This window comes from Vulpes vulpes, chromosome 13, assembly GCF_048418805.1.
Source record: "Vulpes vulpes isolate BD-2025 chromosome 13, VulVul3, whole genome shotgun sequence".
Classification (NCBI taxonomy): Eukaryota; Metazoa; Chordata; class Mammalia; order Carnivora; family Canidae; genus Vulpes; species Vulpes vulpes.
In genome coordinates, this window is record NC_132792.1 from 119,901,514 (window position 1) to 119,920,170 (window position 18,657).

Below are 18,657 nucleotides of genomic sequence, written 5' to 3' on the forward strand. Positions count from 1 at the left end.
GTCGGGCTCCTGCTCAGTGGGGAGTTTACCCCTCCCTCTCCCTCTGCCCCTCCCCCTGCTGGTGCTCTCTCTCTCTCTCTCTCAAATAAATAAAATCTTATAATAAAATAAAACAATTTAATTGCAGTAACAATGATACTTTGCTCTCACAGATTGATTCTCTCATGTATTGCTGATTGATGTATTCACTGATAGAGGCTACCACGGAGCAATTTAAGTGTATTTAACAAGAATGTCAAATATTCACAACCTAAAATGTCCTAATCCCTGATTTACAAATTTATCCTTCAGATGGATTTGCAGGAACACAGAAAAATGTTTGTTCAATGACATTTATTTTAGTATTATTTTTATAATATAAAATTTTTGGAAATCACCTAACGTCCATCAGTGATTTAAAAGGTTAAAATATGTTACGATAATATTTAGTTAACAACACTGAGTTTTTAAACAATGGATACCACTTGCGGTATTAGATGTAGGAAAGGTTCTAACTTTTTACATCATAGACTTCTAAATTGTTTTAATTTGTAAGAGTTGGTGTATAATTCTTTTTAAACTAAAATATAGACTCCAAATGGTATTATCACATTTTTAAAAATTTGTAAGTAGGAGAAGAAAAATTATATTCATAAAACTTCTAGAGGTGCAACAAATACAGAATTTTGGATGTGGTAAAACGTAGAAAGATTGTGTTTCATTATAAATTTGGGGGCATCTAGATTGACCTGTACATACAAATATGTCACTAAAATTGAATGTAGCCACAGTAACTCTTTACGAAACTTTGAGTTCTAATGCACTGAGTCACATACTTTATGCAGAAACAGGATGAGTCCTGTAAGTCAGGGCTGGAGTTCTGTTCTGGGGTTGAGTACAGAGCTCGTCTGCCCTGGGCCGGGGCAGCAGCCACTTCTGTGTGCAGCTATCCTGCAGAATCACTAGCCTTGTGTCCATGCAGTCTGAGTGAGCTTCACTCAGGTGTCCCTCCTGGGTGTCCCTCCACCCCGAGGTCCCAAGTTCTTTCACCCACTCTGTGTCCTCTGATAAAAAGAAGTTAGAGCACAATTTGACATGTGCTTAAAGAACCAGTTGGAATCGGGTTATGGTAACAAGGTCCTTCCCACTGCCGTGTTCATGTTGGTTCTTTTGGGTGGTTTCTTCAAGGGCTAGAACCACTTCCACTTCACAGTAGATGCAAGAATAGTCTCTGGGAGCAAAGCACCTGGGTGAGAAGTACCAGAAAGCTGACTACCCCAGGGCCTCTGAAGAACACATTGATTCTGAGGCTTGGAGTCATGCAAGGTTTCCAAAGAGCAAAATCTTCCAGAACTTTACATAGCATCTTCATAGTCTACATCTGTAACACTTGTATCGCTTGTATTCTTCAGCCTAAAGTAAATGGCTGAGGCATCCTAAAAACAAAGGCACATGGATAGGACCAGAGCAGGGAAGACATATGGAACATGCTTCCATCTGGTTCTCTTCCCCAATCAGCCTGGATGCATCCTATGTGCACTCCACGCAGCACATAAAGTGGAGCCTCTTGGAAGACTGACCCTAGGTGAGCATTTTCAAAAGGCCTGTGTCCCCCTGGTGGGCTGCAGAGGTGCTCCTGATGAGCCATATGCTCAACCAAACATGCAAACTCCCATCCTGATAGACCACTCTTAGGCAGTTCCACGGGTGGTCGTGGTTTTTTTTAAGGATTTTGTACTCATAAACTACATTTAACATGTCACTAGATTTTACCAAGGATACAAATTCTGTCCTGAGACATCTGGCTACGCTACCACACTAGACAAACTTACAAAGCACCTACTGTTCTTGCACATATATGGAGCTGAAATTCCTGCAATTTTCTGGAAGTATTTTTGTATTACCAGTGATGTGTTGTGTTTTTCAAGGTTTACAAATTACTGAGTTGACACAAACCACTATCAGTTTAGCTTTGTTCAATATTAATTTGGTTTTCCACAGATTGTGTGGTTAACCTCACAATACAAAGTGGTGTGTGTGTGGTTCAACATTATTTCAGGATAAAGATTTTCGAAGAATAGAATTTTTAGACCACTCATGCACTAGAGTGTAACTACAAATCATCCAGGTCTCCATGGCTAAAGGAAACACCTGTGCAAACCTCCACAGTTCCCTTGTACAGCGAGGCTTTACTGTAATGATTGAATGTTTTTCCCACTGTGTGGGGAGATAAGGGAAGAGATGGTCCACAGAGATCTTTTGTTTTTCCTAAGTGGCCACAGTTTTAAAAGTTTGAGAACCAGTTCCTAGAAGACAGAGAGAAGAACAGGAACGAAAGTACAGGAAGGATTTTAACTCACCTGGTCCTCGGTATGTGTCCTCAGGGGCTTTGCTGGGGAATAAAAGATGTGTCACATGTCATTTATATTTAAAGTCCTTCACTAACCTCATGCTAATAAAGGCTTCTTCTTCTCCTATCTGCAGGAGTGTCTGTTTGCTAGTCCTCTTCGTTTATACATTAGCTAATTAATTTAAATCCTTCGTAATTTAATGTAATTTAAATCAATCACATTGATTTTCATCAATATTCTTAGTCTTGCTTTTCTGCCTATCACAAACATGATTTCTTCACTGTAAAGAAAATGATGGGCAGCCTAGAGGTGGGCAGGTGAGTAGGTCCCCTGGGCATTTACTCTCTTCACATTTCTGGACACACCAGGTATGGATAGGACAACAGCAGCAAGTGGGCAGCTGTGTGGGTGCCACAGAGAGTGTGGGCACGGGGCCACTCAGAGAGGACAGACCCCAGCTGCCACCTTGACAGTAGGCGCTGAGCTAGCACCTGCACTGGGCTCTCTACTCGGGGCCCCCAGACCCAAGGCCAGTGCTCAGAAAGGCAGAGCGGAGCCCAGAGCCAGCTCCAAAGCAGAGCAGCAGCGCCCAAGGACACTTCCTATATGTCATTCACGGCCACTGATTTATCCTCTTTGCTCCAGGAAAGACAAAAGTCAGAGACAAATTTAGTCCCCCACATCTCACCTGCTGCTTGCCGCTCCTGCTGCATATGGTACACCAAAGAATAAATCTCGTCCCCGCTTACGACATTCACTGAAAAAGAAAGGAGGTGTGACACAGTCCTTTCTTCCTGCCACTTATGTCACTCCATGCCAACCACCTGTCACCACGAGGACAGATGTGCTGTCTGTTCACCGAGGTGACTGGGGCACAGCAGGCACGGAGTGGGCCAGCAGACCTCACCCCCCTGTCCCTTCCTCAGCTCACTCTAGCTACTTGGGCCAGGCCATTTGGGAAACCTCACCATTTTCGTATACAGACTGTCCTTGCAGTGGGGCAGCTGAGTTGACGTAGTTGGAAGCTTGTGGCACAGGGCGGGGAGGGCTCCTGCAGACAGGGAAACACACGCTAACTAGGTGGGACAGCATCCCAGACACCCCAGACATCACCGTCCAGGGTTGTGAGCAAGACATCGAAGCAGAGAAGCCTGTTAGCAAGGGTCCTGAGCAGAATACGGACTTTTGGGGAAAAATCGGCAGTCAGCTCAGCTGCGTGGTACAAGCCCTGTACCTGGGCTGAGCAGGGCACAGCAGTCTCCTGGAGTGTAGAGCCCATGAGCGCAGGTCTTTACCTGATGGGCTCAGTGTGGCATTGCCACACCTGGAATAGTGCCCCTCCCATCACAGGGGCTCAGTGAACATTGAACGATGAATATTGACTCCTCCCGATGGAGAACAGGCTGGTAGGCAGGACAGGCAGCTTGCGGAAAGGAGAGAAGAAGGTGAACGTGGGCGTACGTGTACTCCTGGAAGACTACTCCAATTTGGGAAAATAATCTGATTTTTGTCAGCATAAACAACGACACAGCATAAAAATATGTCGACTAATCATTGATATTCCCAGGTGCAAGTGTTTTAAAAATCTTTTCCTTCTCTAAACTAAACAGCTTCACCAGCGAGTTTTCAGGATGGTTATCGCTCTCTGGCCTGAGTGATAGAAAAACACACATATCTTCACGCCTCTGAGACGCTTTCAGGATCTCGGGATCCTGTTCTCCTGCCTCATCAGAATGACTCATAGGCCCTCATATATTGGTCAATTGACTGAATGAATCAATTCATTGGTGAATGTGTGAAATGGTCAAAGTAGTTCAATGAAGGAGGTAAATTAGGAAGAATGACAGAAGAAGGATTTAAATTAATTAATGCATAAACGAAGAGGAATGACAAATGGACACTCAGTTGCCAGTGAGAGAACTGTGGAGTGGAAGGTGGGATAATAAAATATGCAACAAACACATGAGAGGGGACAACACAAAGCTGTTAAGATAGGTTTTTCTGCATTATCGTTGCACACAGAGGGAGCAGAGCCTCACCTGGGCAGGTCCCTGGCCGGACGTCTTCCTACAAGTCAAGCAGATGAGCAAACATGTCAAAAGGGGGAATATGATTGTCATTGTTGGCAGATGGGCCTCGTGTGGGGACTGCTCCTTGGGCCAGGGTGCCAGCATGTACCAGAGAGCGTGCTGGCGATCATTTACGCAGATCCTTCACTTTGCAGGCGAGGAGACTCAGTGCAGGATGGTTAGTCGAGCTTCCCAGACAGCTCATACCAGAGCGAGGACCTGAGCCCAAGTCTCTGAAGCCGAACACCTATTGCACTTTTTGCTTTTGGCTTTAATAACACACTACCTACTCTTGTCACAACAGGGGCCCTCAGAAGCAGACACTGCCACGGCCATGTTACAGATGGGGTGAGGTGCCCCCAGGTGCCAGACATGCTTGGAATTTAAATGAGAATCTCACACCGTCTTCATCTTGCTCAGTGGAGAACAGGACTCCAACATTAAATGCACCAATAAATATGTAATTACCAACTGTAATTAGTAATAGCCAGGGAAGCTAAATAGCTTGGTGCTCTGATGAGGAGTAGAATGAGAGCATTGTAGGCTGTGTAGCCGGGTGAAGCCTCTCAGGGAAAAAGACATTTAAGATGAAAAGCAGGAGAGACCCCGCAGCCAGCAGGATGTAAGGATACATGGACGAGCATTCCAGAAGGGGGAAAAGTACATCATGATGCTCTGCGGGGCTGAGAACTGAGCCAGTGACTATAACTGGGGGGTGGTCAGCAGAGCAGGAATTGCTGTGCTTCTCTTCCAGTGGCTGACTAATTATTTTAAAGAGAGTCACAGCTTTGAGTGAAAATTAGATCCAGAAGCACCAGACATCAGCTGAACCCCAACTGATCACGGGGCGCAGGGAGAGGGCAGGACTTGACCACAGACACTGCTAGGGGCCGGAAGCAGATCGCGGTTTGGGTTGCTGGCAGGACATTTCCTGTCCCTCACCATGGACACATCCCCAGTCGTGCCTATTTCCATGAAAACAAAGGTCACAGTAACAAAATACCCGAAATAAATACTAACCTATTTTTTTCTTGAGCCAACAGCAGAATAGGGCCATAATGGTGGGACCGAGGACGCCAAGCAGCCCCTCCAAGATTCCTGAGGCAAGCAGTTCCTCTCTGTCCTCCACGGGCACTGAGGGGAGAGGTCCACACATGAGCCCCCGTGCAAGGTGCTGGCCTTGGGAGAGCAGATGTCTCGAGGCTGGACTGAGGCCAAGGTCTGCTCCTCCAGAGTGAGGGGGGCAGGGGTGGCAGGCCTGAATGATGTGACTTGCAGCTCATCACACTGATGGCAGGAGAGACGCACCAGCCTTCACATGCTCTGTGCCCCTCAGACATACCTCCCAGGACAGCACCACCCACAGACACTCCATCGTTGGTAGCACAGTGCCAGAAATTCTGTGGGGTCAGGATACTGGAAAGAGGCATTGATTGACCAAGACAGTTCAATAGCCTGAGCTGTACCTGTGATGTTGAGTGTCACCACCTCGCTGTGCTGGGCCCCCAGGCCATTGTCAGCTTCACAGGAGTAGTTTCCAGAATGTTCCATGGTCAGAGAGAGGTTGAAGGACGCTCCTTCTCCAGAGGGGGCTGAGCTGCTCCCCAGGGTGACATTCTCATGATAAAACTGGTACAGGATCGGGGGAGAGCCCCCGTGGGCCTCACAGTGAAGCTCCACCATGTCCCCAGGGAAGACCTGGGCCCCAGGCACCCTGAGGGTGAGGATGGGGCGGGACACTGGACCTGAGGGAGATGGCGGGCCATCAGAGAGGGTTTCCATGTCGTGACAGACCTATAATCCCTGCCCACACAGGCTCAACCCCCTTGAACTTCCCCGGGGTGACCCAGGGGAACGTGGAGCCCAGCTAGTGGGGATGCTAGCGAGACAGAAGGTCGCAAACTTACTTCTAACGGTGATGCTCACGAGCTCGCTAACACTGGGGCCGTAGCCGTTGTCGGCCGTGCAGTAGTATTTCTCCGAATCACTCTCCGTTACCCTTGGGATCTCGAAATTCGCGGACAGTGAGCGCTGGGTCTTTGTTTCCAGGTTCAAACCCAGGGCCCCTTTGTACCAGGAGAAGGTGATGTGTCCCGTGCCCTGGGTGGCCAAACAGATGAGAACCAGCTTCTTTCCCTTCTGCACTTGTCCCTCTGGAGGCTGTGTCTCCAAGCTCACATTCCAGACCGGGACTCCTACACAAACACAAGGTGACACAGATGGGGTGACCATCCTGAAAGCAAAGGTCTTGGGTAAAGTCAATAATTTGTACAGTTTAATGGTGGCAGGTGGTGGTATTCTGAAGGGTGTTTTTGCTGATTTGGGTCAGCCTTGGTCAGGTGGATGGTGGTAGGGTGAGGAAGGCCAATGGGTACAGTACCCCCTCCCTCCAGGACCCTGGCTTCTCAAACCCTCACTCTACAAGGCACAGCAGTACAGTGGCCATAGTCCAGATTGCAGATCAAGCTTTCTGGCCTGGAATGCTGGTCGTACATCTTACTGTGTGTGCTCCAATGGCTTCTCTTCTCTGAGACTCAGTTCCCCGTCTAAACAATGTGAGGGGTCATGATAGTTATCTCCTACAGCTGGGGCGGTTCCATTACATAATGCATTTGGGGCCTAGAGCGGGGCCTGCTGCCCATCAGTTGTTGGTTCTGGTCCAGCCTCACCAGTGCTGAGTTTTGAGCAAGGGTAGGAAAGCCAACCTTCTGGAGGAATTCCACATCCGCTTCCCGGCACCATGGACGCATCCTTGTCTGAGAATGGGGGAGGACGTTAGAGTGTCCACCCTGATGTGGAGTGACATGGTTCAGAGTCACAAAACACCCCCTTCTCTACCTCTCTTTCAAAACCCAGCCCCAGCCTCTCCTCCGGGAGCTTCCTGCACAAAGCCAGCCTTTACCATCCAGGTCTGGTTTCTGCAGCTCCCTTGACTCCCACCACCACCACGCGTTTCCTCCTAGCTGTGGAGAGTGCCGAGGGCACTTCTGGACATCACGGGCCATGATTATGTAGTGATTCACCCCCACTCTCCAGCACCGGAGGACACAGTGAGGGGTTCCTAAGAGTCCTCTGTGCACTTGAGCAGGATTAGCAAGAATAAGGGAAGACCCCTCAAGGACTCTGATAAGGAGAGAAGCTCAGGCTCTGGCAAACTTCCAACAGCTTCTCCTTCTGCAGGGAAGAGCAAACCCATGCCCCACCTGAGTCAGCCCCCAGTACAGGACCCCCACGCTCACCTTGCACCTGTATCTGGATCCTTGGGCTCCGAGTGACTTTCTGTGCCGAGGTCTTTGCTTCACACCAGTAGGATCCCGAGTCTTTCCTCCACACAGTGGGAACCTGGAGCACCGGGTCACTGCCACAGCCCATATCCAGGGCCTGGTCATCTCTGAAGAAGCAGAACTGGAGCTGGTCATCCAGCTGCTGAGAAGTGGCCTCAGTCTCACAGGTCAGGGTCATTGATCTCCCCTCCAAGGGCCAGGAGGGCCTGGCTGTCAGCTGCAGTGCTAGAGAGGAGGACAAAAGACATGCCAGGGAAATGGGTTTCAGAGTTCCTGTAAGAGGCATGTTGTGTTCTCAACATTTGAAACAAGGCCCAAACAACCTGTATATTGGGTGCAGAGACCACCCCCCAGCTCAGCACCACCTGCCCCTGGGCAGCACCTCCTCTCTCCACAGGGCAACCTCCATCTTCAGCTTGATTCCCACTCTGTGAGCTAAAACCCCCTGTTTTGGAGACAGGACAGGGTACTGACGACCGTTATCGGAGATGGTAAAGCCTGAGGTTTCAGAAAAAGTGAGCGTGTCTCATTCATTCTTGTTGTAAACTAATTGGTTATCTTCTTCTGCCCGCCCCACCGGGCATCCCAGAGCCACACTGTCTTTCATGGACAGAATGTGACACCAGAGGGTCTGCCAATCAGGGGAAGTTAGAGGAATTCAGTGCTTTCTTTATGGATTGTCTCCCGCCCCTGTTAGTGCTGCTCCCCATAGAAGGAACAGGCTCACTCTTGCCTGAAAGTGCCACGTGCCCACACCCAGCTCCCTGGCTCTGGGATTTCATGCAAACCTCTGTAGAAGCCACAGTTGTGAGGGACAATTTCAATCCATACCTTAACCCTCAGGAATGTCTCCCTTGTTGGCTGTAAGGGCTCTTCTCGGGGTGGGCTACAGATGGGCAAAGCTGGGTCCCGCTTCCCTTCGTCTCCATCGGCCCAGCTGCAGCACCCAAGAAACACCAAATCCCTGAGTACACTGGCTCTTGAGGCATGTGTCTATCCAACCTCAGAGCCTCTGCTCTTTAGGAAAGTTTAGGAAGTTTCCCTCCTCACCAGATGAAAATGCCAAGTGTTCTCAATCGCAGAGAGGTGATTGCTGCACCAACACCTGTCATCCTCCAGCCTGGCTCCTGGAATGCTTTACCCTAGCACTTTTAAAAACTCAATTCCAACACTGGTACCAGGATGTTTGCTCTGGGAACTGGGATTCCTGTGCACTGGGGGCTGTTTTCTCTCCTTGGGAAAATGCAGTCCCCAGAGCACTGAGGACAGCACAGCTCTTGGACAAAGAAGGGAATAAAGCAGACATCTAGGCACCTGACCCCACCCTTCTGAATGGGGCGGGTGGTATAGAGCAGACACCGGACAGGCAGTTTGCAAGGGCGGGAGCTCAGTCTTGCAGCACGAAGCTTGTTTCAGATCATTCTCAGGTATTCCCAGGAGTACCTGGCAAATGCCTGGGGGTGGAAGCTTTGTTTCTTCTGGATGTGGTTTTGGATTTCTGCTTAGGCTCAGATTGGGCACATGCATTTGTAGGGTGAAAGGGTCAGGCACGAGGCATGTTGGCACTAACCCTCGGCCTGAGTTCAGCTTGGACAAACCTTAGGAGAGCACCCAGAAGGCTGGTTTGGCCCTAAATATCTCTGGCCACTGGCCCTCCAGAGCTTTGTCCCCTGGCTGTACGTGTGACCTGTGTTCTTGAGGTGGCAGGAAGCCTCTTTGAGCCCTGGGGTTAGTGCCCTAAGTATAAGAGCAGTTCTAATGTATCCTGGGTTGAAACCCACTTCAGTGGAAGATTCCTTCTGGGGGAAATCTTCCTCCTCTCTTCGTCTGGTAAAGGTGAATCAGAATCCAAGCAATGGCAGGTTTGCACCAACCAGGGCCTCAGAAGGAAGTCGCACAGGGCAGCAGTTGTGGCGACAGAGCAGGGCCGGGAATGCAAAGGAGGCAGAGGGCTACTGTGCTTTCACGTGACCCAGGGGCCGACCGTCATGTCCTCCACGGACGTCAGATGGCAGCGTTTCCACCGTCACTCCTTGGGGAGCCCCCTATGGGGAGACAAGGGGCCTTGGAGCCCTCCAGGCTGAGAAGGCGGAGATTCTTCTAATATCCATCTTCCACACTCTCTGACTTCCTGTGGAAGCGCATCTCCCTTCCTGAGCTCACACTTCCCACAGAAAGGACTGTGGTTTTGAGAAGGTCAGAGCAAGGCCTGCTCTCCTAGCTGAGCAGCCATGTGTCAGGTGCACAAACTGGTCTGAACACAGGCACCTGGTCCCTGGGGGAGCCGCTGTCATGGTAGACCTCTGCGGCTGTCACCAGATGTCACACAGCATCCACGGGCCCCCTGCATGGACCGGCCTAGTGACAAGATGCCTGCAGACCGTGAAGAGGAAAGGGAAGTGCTACGTACCTTCACTGGTTGGTTCTCGGGGTTGAGCTAGGAGAGAATTCAGGAGACATCAGTGCCAGTGTGGATGGCCCATGGGCAGCCCCATGCTGCTCTCCGCATGCCCTCCCCCACTCCCTCCTCCCCCCTTCCCCTCCCATCTCTCCTTGGCTCCTGCCCCCTGTTCTTCTCCCTCTGTCCTTTTTTACCTCTCTTCCTCTCCTATGTGCCCCATCACCACACAGTTCCCTTCGTGGTTGGGAAATCATTCCCAGTCATTGCTCCCATCCTTGGTTAGGAGGTGGTGCCTTTGTTTCATGGCTCCTTCACTCCCCTGGCCCTCATCCCTCCTCTCAAATGTCCTGACAACCCCACCCTGGGCCGACCGCAGTGACAACAGCTAGGTCCTGCTTCACACTCAGTGCCCTTTATGCACCAATGTCTTGGCAGAGGAGGTCCACAGAAGGGATTTGGATTTCTCCAAAGATCCTCCCAAACCCCAAGGGCTTGACTGTAGTGTTGCAGCATGAGGATCAAGAACAGAACATTCTGGGGAGCTGCAGGCTCTGCAGCCAGAGAGCACGGACCTGAACGCTGCCTCTTTTCCTTACAAACTGTGCTACCCCAGGAAGACGCTTCACCTCTCTGAGCTCTACTTTCCTTTTCTGTGAAATGTAGGTAATAATAGACTTACTTTCCAGAGTTTCTGCAAAGATTAAATATATTGGTATCCATAAAATGCTTAGAATCATGCTTGGCATTTATTTCACATTCAGTAAATATTACTCATTATTGCTACCTATTCGAGCCCATGTTTAGTCTGAGATGCTTAGCCTGCTATTTTAGCTTATTTGTTCCTCAGCAGAATGCAATCAGTGGAGCTGGCATGAAAATCACATTTTTTAAGCCACCCATACTACAAACAATTTCGAGTGCTCACTGTGTGCCAGGCACTGCACGTGGGATTGGGTTTGTAAGGATGAATGTGAACAACAGTGTTTGCCATCAAGGAATTTAGAGAGAGAGCCAAATCAATATATAACCTGATTTCAGAGAGCAATCAGTGCTATAGGAGAGCTGAAGCCATGAGATAGGTTAGAATATCTCAGGATGGTCTTGACTCAGGAGAGATGCCAACTGAGTAGAAAACAGAATGAAAGTAGAGAGCTGCCTTCTGAGTGTTTGGAAACAAGCACCCCTGGCACCAAATGAGCAAATGCAAAGGACCTGAGAAGGAATGAACTCATGGGGGGAGGAAGGAGAGGCGGTGGCCCTAGAGTGGATACAGAGGCAGCAGTGGGCACTGGTGTGGTCAGAGGTGGTCAGAGCCAGTCATGGAGGGCTTCCTGGATTTGGCCCCAGGTCTGGATATCATTCCAGGTATGATGGGGAGCTGTGGGCAGTTCTGATTCCTCTTACGCTTGTAAAATCACTCTTACCCTGGGAGAAAGGCAGACCACGGTCATGCAGGAGCAGCAGAGAGGACACTTGTAGCGATTTAGTCAGGAAGACAGAGGACATCAGCTCAGGCTAAGCAGGGCTGCCCATGAAGGGGCAGATTCCAGTATAAATTTGAAAGCAGAATCAGTAAGAATTACTTACAGTTTGGAGGTCAAGTGTAGAAGAAAGAGAAGAAGGAGTACAGGTCTTAGATTTTTGGCAACAGCCTCTGGAAGGGTGGAGGTCACCGTAGGAAACAGGTTAAGTGAGGGGAACATACAGGAGATCAGGACATGTATTTGGCCGTGTGGAGTGCAAGGTGTCGATGGGACAGCTGAGTGGCCGTTGATGCATGAAAAGTGCTCAGAGGAGAGACCAGAGCTGGGAAATGAGCTTGAGTTTAAGAACAAAGTGGAGCTGAAGTGTCTGAACTGGGCTGGGAAGTGAGAGCCAGTGGAGCATGAGGTCTGGGCACCAGCCTTAGGGCAAGTCCAACACTGATGGCCAGGAAGCAACAAAAATTGAGTTACAAAGAAAACCAGCAGCCTGTGGTGTTCCAGAAGCCGAGGTAAGAGGTGCTTCCAGAAGACAGAGCGAAGGAACACCCCTGAGAGGCCGAGGGAAAGGAAGCTGAAAACAGAGCCTGGGTCAGGGTGACGTGGAGAGGGTTGGTGGTCTCAGCGGGAGCCGTGAAGGGGACAGAAGGTGGGCAACCGTGGCTCAAGGAAGGTTGAGGGGGACCTGTCAGCACCGAGAACCAGCCAGTGGTCACCGGGGCTTAGGAACCTGGAGGGTTTTATGCCAAAGGGATGGAGGCCAGGAGGGAGGGTTTGAAGCAATGGAAATGCTCTGCATCTTGATGGTGCTGGTGCTCACATGACTGCAGATCCTTCTGGAAAATCATAGATGGTGCATCAAAGAAGTGAATTTTACTGTCATGTAAGTTAAAAATGAGTTTGAAACAGGAAGGATGGGAGGAGCTGAAGCACTCCCAGCAGCTCCCTGGAAATTTTGTGAAAGGGAGCAGGCCACTGTCAGGGCACATTTCTGTCGTTTTAGGAGAAAAGACATGGTGGCATGTTTGTATATTTACAGGACTAACCCAGAATGAAGAAATGTAGTGACGGCACAGTGACGGCTGTAAGAAAGTGAGAGCATCAAGGACCCATGCACAAGGGAGGAGTCCCGTCCTACACCGGAGGATGGGCAGTGTGGTCCTGATGAAGGACACACAGCAGGGGCGGGGGGTTCGCAGACACGGCTGTGGAAAGCTGAGGACATTCTCTTTTCATGGCTTTCCTTCCTCGTGACGTGCAGCCAGCTTATAAACTGAGAGCGAGGAGGAGGAGTTTGAGGAGACAGAGAAGGTAGCAGACAGCGGTTTGAGTGTGAAGCACTGACTAGGAAGGTGTAGGAGTGTCACTGGCCCTGCCAGTGCCACCACAGACGTGTGCCCTATATATAAAGGGACATGAGTTAAGGGGTGATGCCTTCCATGTGAAGTCACATTCAGCTGCTTAGGCACTAGTGTGAAGCGTGTTGATGGAGAGGGTGTAGCCGGGGGAGTGTTGGGCCAGCCCCAGCATCTCAGCTGAGGGGCGGGGGTGCGGAAGACAGTAACTAGCACTGAAAAGTCACTCTGGGAGGTTCAGAAGGGAAGTTGCAAATGCAATGTGGCCGGTGGGTGGGATTGCGGTAGGGTGCCGAAAACAAGGATTTTGAAAACCAACTGTTGTTGGTAATGATAAATTCTAGGATGTGATGGTAGGAATGAGGGACCAAGGACAGAGGATAGAGAAAGACGTTGACAGCAAGCACAAGGAACAAAGAGCCCAGTCTGCTGTGTGAATTATCCCCATGGCTATTGACAACAGGAGAACAAAGACAGATTTCATATCAGAAGGAAAGACAGACACTCAATGTTTCCTATGAGATAGAAACCAAAATGATAGTTTTCTTCAAACATCTGGCTGTCCAGTCTTTACCACCCACTGCCTGACTCAGAGCTGCCAGTTGGAGGCAGAGATCTTGGCATTGGTGGGCATAAGTGGAGACCTCAGAGGGATGGGGACACTGGGGCTGGGACCCCACACTCACTGGCACATCCTACTCACCGCACAGCAACAGCATGAGCCCCAGCAGCATGAGGACCAGATCAGGGACTGTCACTCAGATGTTTATCCTCCAGCTCAGAGAGGCAGCGGCTGGTCTGAAGGTTGAGGAAGTCGGGATGGGAAGTCCCACTGCAGCACGTTTACAGAAATAGAAGAACGAGAGCCTCCCAAGGCCCACCTCTATTTCCTCTCCAGTGAAGGCTGGTTCCCTGTCCACAACTTGAAGAGCGTGGTGCACTTTAGCACATTAGGACCTCCCGCAAGAGCTCAGTGGAGTCTCAAAGGACGTTTCCCACAGGTGATTTCTGACTTTGCAGAGCACTCCTCAGACTGCGGTCCTGCAGAAGGCAGTGGGTGCTGTCCTGGATGGGAAGGATGTCCCCTCCACCCCGCCCACTCGTTGCACACTCTCGCTTCTCAGCAGTTCCACGCTGTCACTCTGTGCATGAATGTCCGAGCTGTGCCAGGTGGACTGTCACTGGGGTTACGTGCAAGGCCTGACAGATTATGGTGAGTACGGGGTCAAGCTATTTGTAAGATACTCCCACCCATATTTAAACTTTTATGGGGTAGTGGGCAGTGAAGCAAAAACAGATGAAAAACAGTATCACAGGAAATTACCACCTGGGGGGGGTGTTTGTAAGTGAAATACAGGAAATAAGCATAGGCAAATTAGCTTCTGGATGTTGGGGACAGTTCATCATGATCACTGCCCCTCCCCAGATCAGGTGTGTGTCATCTCTCCCATCGCTCCCTGGAGCACCCTGGCACTCCTGGTTCTCGGCACCTGGAGCCTGCATGTAATTTAGATCATGCTTAGAAGACAATAAACCATCTTAATTTCCAACACTTCTTGAGCCTTTGAGGGTCTAGGGTTAAGAACCAGTTAATTCAAAGCTATTAGGGGACATGGCAAGACACCATTCAGTAATCTCAGGTATCTTCTCATCGGGCTGCAAGAGTCCGTAGAGAAGGTGTGAGAAGAGAAACAAGTGGTCTGCATGGCCAGTGCTGGAGGAGGAGGGAGCAGTGCTGGGAACTGACCGGAATCCCCAGGGAAGTTCCAAAGACTCAACAGTGCATCTGGCTTTGTTTGCTGGCTCTGGAAAGCCTGTCTGGGTGTGGGTTTGCTTCATTTAACGTTTGAAGACCAAGACTTCTTATTCACTGAGGAGCTCAGAGCTCTCTTGGCCCAGCGTGTATGGCCGTGTGTGTGCACACACCCTGCATATACCTCTCTGCCTATGCTCATGTGCACACCTGTGCAATTGCTTTAAATTAAAATCTTCCACCCCTTCCTCTAGTTTAAAGGCTGCACAGTATTCATTATGCTCTCTCAAGCTTTTATTTTATACATAGGCACACTAAGAAAGGTAGCATGCATATAAATTGTGAGATGCTCTGATGAAATGCAAGCCCATGAACCCCTACACAAAGATTCCAGTCAGGTAGATGGGGGTGAGGTCTAACGTGGATGCGGTGAGCCAGAGGGTGCACCACTAGGAAGGAGAGGAATGTGGGTAGAGCTTCGTCACCAGGGTTCCAAAATCAGGGCAAGATTTTTCACAAAATGATCTGGTGGTTCTGTTGGAAAATCTGCACCTCTGGGCCACAGAGCAGTGCTGAGGACACAGAGGTGCCTGAGCTCTTGACCAAGGGGGGATTTACAGGGCTCATCAGCCATACAGAGCAAGCAGGGGCTCACTTTCTGTAGGGGAGGCTGGGATGGTTAATTTTATTTCAGCTTGGCTGGGCCACGGTGCCCAGATATGTGGTCAAAAGGAAGACTCTTCATACCCATACATTATACATGAAGCAAATGGGGCCCATAGAGAAGAAACTTGTTTCAAGTCACTGTTAGAGATTGGGTTACTGCTTCCAAGTATTGGCTCCCCTCTTATAAGGGAATTATACATGCTTTCTCATGATCAAGTCACTCATTTGAGAATCTTCTGGATGATTCCATTTGAGAAGGAGTGGATGTGCCTGGGTCGCAGGCTTTGGCTTGGCTCTGTGACATGCTTTGGCCAGCAGGGTGTAAGGATACAAGGCATTGCCGCATGCCTTCAGACACTGGCTGCACTTGTATGATTTCGGTTGGTTGCCTATTTGACCTATTTTCTAAAGTGAGAAGACAGAGGGAACTTGAACCCAGCCCATGGCTTGGAGCCAAGCCCAGCTGAACCCAGCCGAGCCCAGCTAAACTTCAGCTGACCTGCAGCCCTTGGTCAGCCTGGGCAAGACATAAACATCTTCTGTGAGCATTGGTGGAGTAACAAACACAGGAAAAGCTAGCACGCTCCCACAACAGAATGGCTGGGCAATAATATGCATTATCACTTCGATTTCATCTTCAAATTAACATGACTCATGTATTTATTGGGCCTCTGTCATGAACTCTTAGGGGTACACAACCAATGCTCCTCATGTTTCTATAAGCAGGAGAGATTTTCCTCTCCAGACCTCAGGAAGAAAATTATCAAGGAGATATGACTTATTTGGCTTATAAATTTAGGAGAAGCAACTGAGCATGTGTGGCTTGGTGCCACCTGGGTTCTCTCCTTGAGAAGCTAGGCCTCACCATGCTGTCATGGGTCATCATCCACACACCAGGGTCTGCCCCTGCTGCAAAGGCCCAGGGCTATCCGGATGGTAGATCTGCTTTGTGTAGTGGTGAGTTGCAAGAACCCACTAAGGCCACACAGCTAAGCCACTTCCTCCAAAATCATTATTACTGGTGAAAAATCTGAAGTTTGCTTCCCTCTGCATGACTTCTGTTACCCTCCACTCATCCTGCGCATGGGTGGGTAAGAAAGGGGTGTTAGCTGTCCCCAAGAAATGACAATAGGTGCCATGTACAGCCCTACATTCTGAGTGTATGGAGGTGAGAAATGCATGTTCCTAAGTGCCGAGAATTCACAGTGCGGGGAGAAAGATTTATGAGCAAACCGAACACAGGGAAGTGTGAAAATCATGATAAATAAGTCAGGCCTGGTAGAGAGGTAAGAGCAGAGAATGTAGGTGAGCTGGTGTGGGAAAAGGGAGGCTCTGCAGAGGGTGTGATATCTAAGCTGGTTTCCAAGGATGACTAGGATCCCCGCCCGCTGTCTAGCACGGAAGAACACTACACGGAGCTAAGAGCAGATGCATGGATGAAGGCATGAAATGGCAAGGCATTTTGCTGAGACATTTGAAGTTTGATTATTGGAACAAAATTTGAGGAAGTGCTGACAAGCATGAGGCTGAAGAGACAGAGGGTAGAAGAGAAACCATGGAAGGTTTCATGCGCCATACTAAGAATGCGGGAATTCAGATGGGGAGCAGGGCCAACTGGAGCTCTCTGGGCTGGAGAAGGCACCTCCTATCTGGGGGAGCAGTTACCCATTGCCATGAGCTTCAAAGGACATGCCGCTCAATCATCTGATTATTCACCAAAGCTGGAATTTTGGAATTTATGTAAAATCACTAACTTTTCAATGTTTGAGAATAATTTTTAAAAATTATTTTAAAACAAAGCATTTCTGTATGGCACATAAGCCCTAGGTGCCATGCATGTTGATAAGGGAAGAAACAACCAAACCCAATGAAAATGAAAAATCAGGGAACATACTGAGTTTGACCATTTTGAGGCAGAAACTTTACTCATTTTACAGATCAGGAATCTGCAACTCAAGGGTATTACACAATTTTCAAAGCCTTGGCTGTGAAAACTAAGGTTGATGTGACCCCTGGTTTCATTTTACATTTGGATGTGTCTGCTGTCCAAGACAGCAGCCCCTAACCACACGGGGCTTCTGAGCACTGGAAGCCTCTCTAGTCCAAATTGAGATGCGCTAGGAGTACTATTTACATGCCGGGGATTTGAAAACTGAAGAAAAAAAAAAAAGAAAGTGAAATGCCTCATTAATAATTCTATATCAATTCCATGTTAAATGATAATAATTCGTATATAAATAAGTTTTAAAATATTACAATTCAATTATTAATTTCACCTGTTTCTTTCTTTCTTTATTTCTTTTTTTTTACTTTTTTCCAATATGGTTACTAGCAAATTCTATATTCTACCTGTGGCTCATATGATGTATCTACTGGACAGAGCTCCTCAACCATGGCCCTCAGTGAGAAGAGATGTCCTCACTCTGCTTATAGTCAGAAGGCAGGGAACACCTGGAGCTGGGCCATTGCCTGTGTCAAGCCCCCATAAAATGTGATGCCCCCATGTCAGAGTAGAAGAAAAGAAACACTAAGGGGGAAACCCTAAGTTTCAGTAAGAGTAGAAATGACAGCATCTCCGAGGAGCATGCTGGGTCTAGGGTCCTGCCTTAGGAGCAAGTCATGAGATGAGGACATTCTTACAACTTTCAGAGCATTGCCATGAATTCAAATTGAACTGTATACCAATCCTATAGAATACGTGTGATCTAGGTCATCTTCCCCCAGCACAGGTTATTGGCTGGTCCTGCTAAAGAAGTCATGGGGGAAACACGTAGGGGAGAGAGATGAGTTTGCGGGAAAGAAGCAGCCAAGAAATCAAACTCATCTCATCCACCTGCTGGGTCCTTGGCTGTTTGCTCTCTGGGGGAAGAAATTGTTGAGCTATGGGCAACACCCCACTTCCCATACATCTCTATCTTGTCAAATCTAGTTCTCAAATATTAACCATCCTTCAATGATAAAATGAACACAGAATTTGTCATCCAAACCAGGACACTTTTGGGAGTGGAAGTGTCCACAAAAATTATTAACAAAAAATAACTGACCCTAGGCAAACAAGGACCATGACTTTTTACGACTTCAACAAAAAGTCTTCCTCTACACTCATGTTTTCAGGCTTTCCCTCTCTCCCCTCACGTAACCAAGGATCACCTTCAGTGGTTTCCCTCCTGCTTTTTCAACCTTGACAGGGCTCCCCTCCTGTGTCTCTAGGATAACCACCGGGGATAAGTCTTGTCACTGCTACAGACAAGATGTATCAGTTCACAATTCATGTGGAGTTTCTCACAGAGACAGAGTCCAACAGAAGGACCACTTAGC

The 18,657-nt window shown here is 48.9% G+C and overlaps 1 protein-coding gene across 5 annotated transcripts; it reads right to left on the reverse strand.

The window, feature by feature from the left end:
• Positions 1-316: 316 nt before the first annotated feature.
• LOC112923442 (Fc receptor-like protein 1) lies at positions 317-13,994 on the reverse strand. Of its 5 annotated transcripts, XM_072732642.1 has the most exons (13): positions 13,624-13,955; positions 10,094-10,120; positions 8,515-9,728; positions 7,639-7,908; positions 7,105-7,155; positions 6,307-6,594; positions 5,866-6,144; positions 5,420-5,533; positions 4,370-4,397; positions 3,299-3,381; positions 3,019-3,087; positions 2,340-2,371; positions 317-1,415 (listed from the first exon to the last, which is right to left on the reverse strand). In XM_072732642.1, exons 4-13 carry the CDS (start codon positions 7,859-7,861, stop codon positions 1,335-1,337), a joined length of 1,248 nt encoding a protein of 415 aa, XP_072588743.1. In that variant the 5' UTR covers positions 7,862-7,908; positions 8,515-9,728; positions 10,094-10,120; positions 13,624-13,955; the 3' UTR covers positions 317-1,334. The 5 variants fall into 5 exon arrangements, with proteins under 5 accessions (XP_072588743.1, XP_072588745.1, XP_072588740.1 ...); XM_072732644.1 differs by lacking the exon at positions 7,105-7,155 and having other exon boundaries at positions 13,624-13,751; XM_072732639.1 differs by lacking the exon at positions 8,515-9,728 and having other exon boundaries at positions 13,624-13,736.
• Positions 13,995-18,657: the final 4,663 nt, after the last annotated feature.

Bases quoted from the DNA above. Each gene is read 5' to 3' on its own strand.
- LOC112923442 (XM_072732639.1), bottom strand. From the start codon at position 13,654: ATGCTGCTGGGGCTCATGCTGTTGCTGTGCG. The intron at 5,534-5,865 runs GTACAGCTCAGG...CTCTCCCCTCAG, and splicing joins GGTGACACTCAACATCACAG to TGCCCGTGGAGGACAGAGAG. The intron at 4,398-5,419 runs GTTAGTATTTAT...CTTGACTTGTAG, and splicing joins TTGGCTCAAGAAAAAAATAG to GAAGACGTCCGGCCAGGGAC.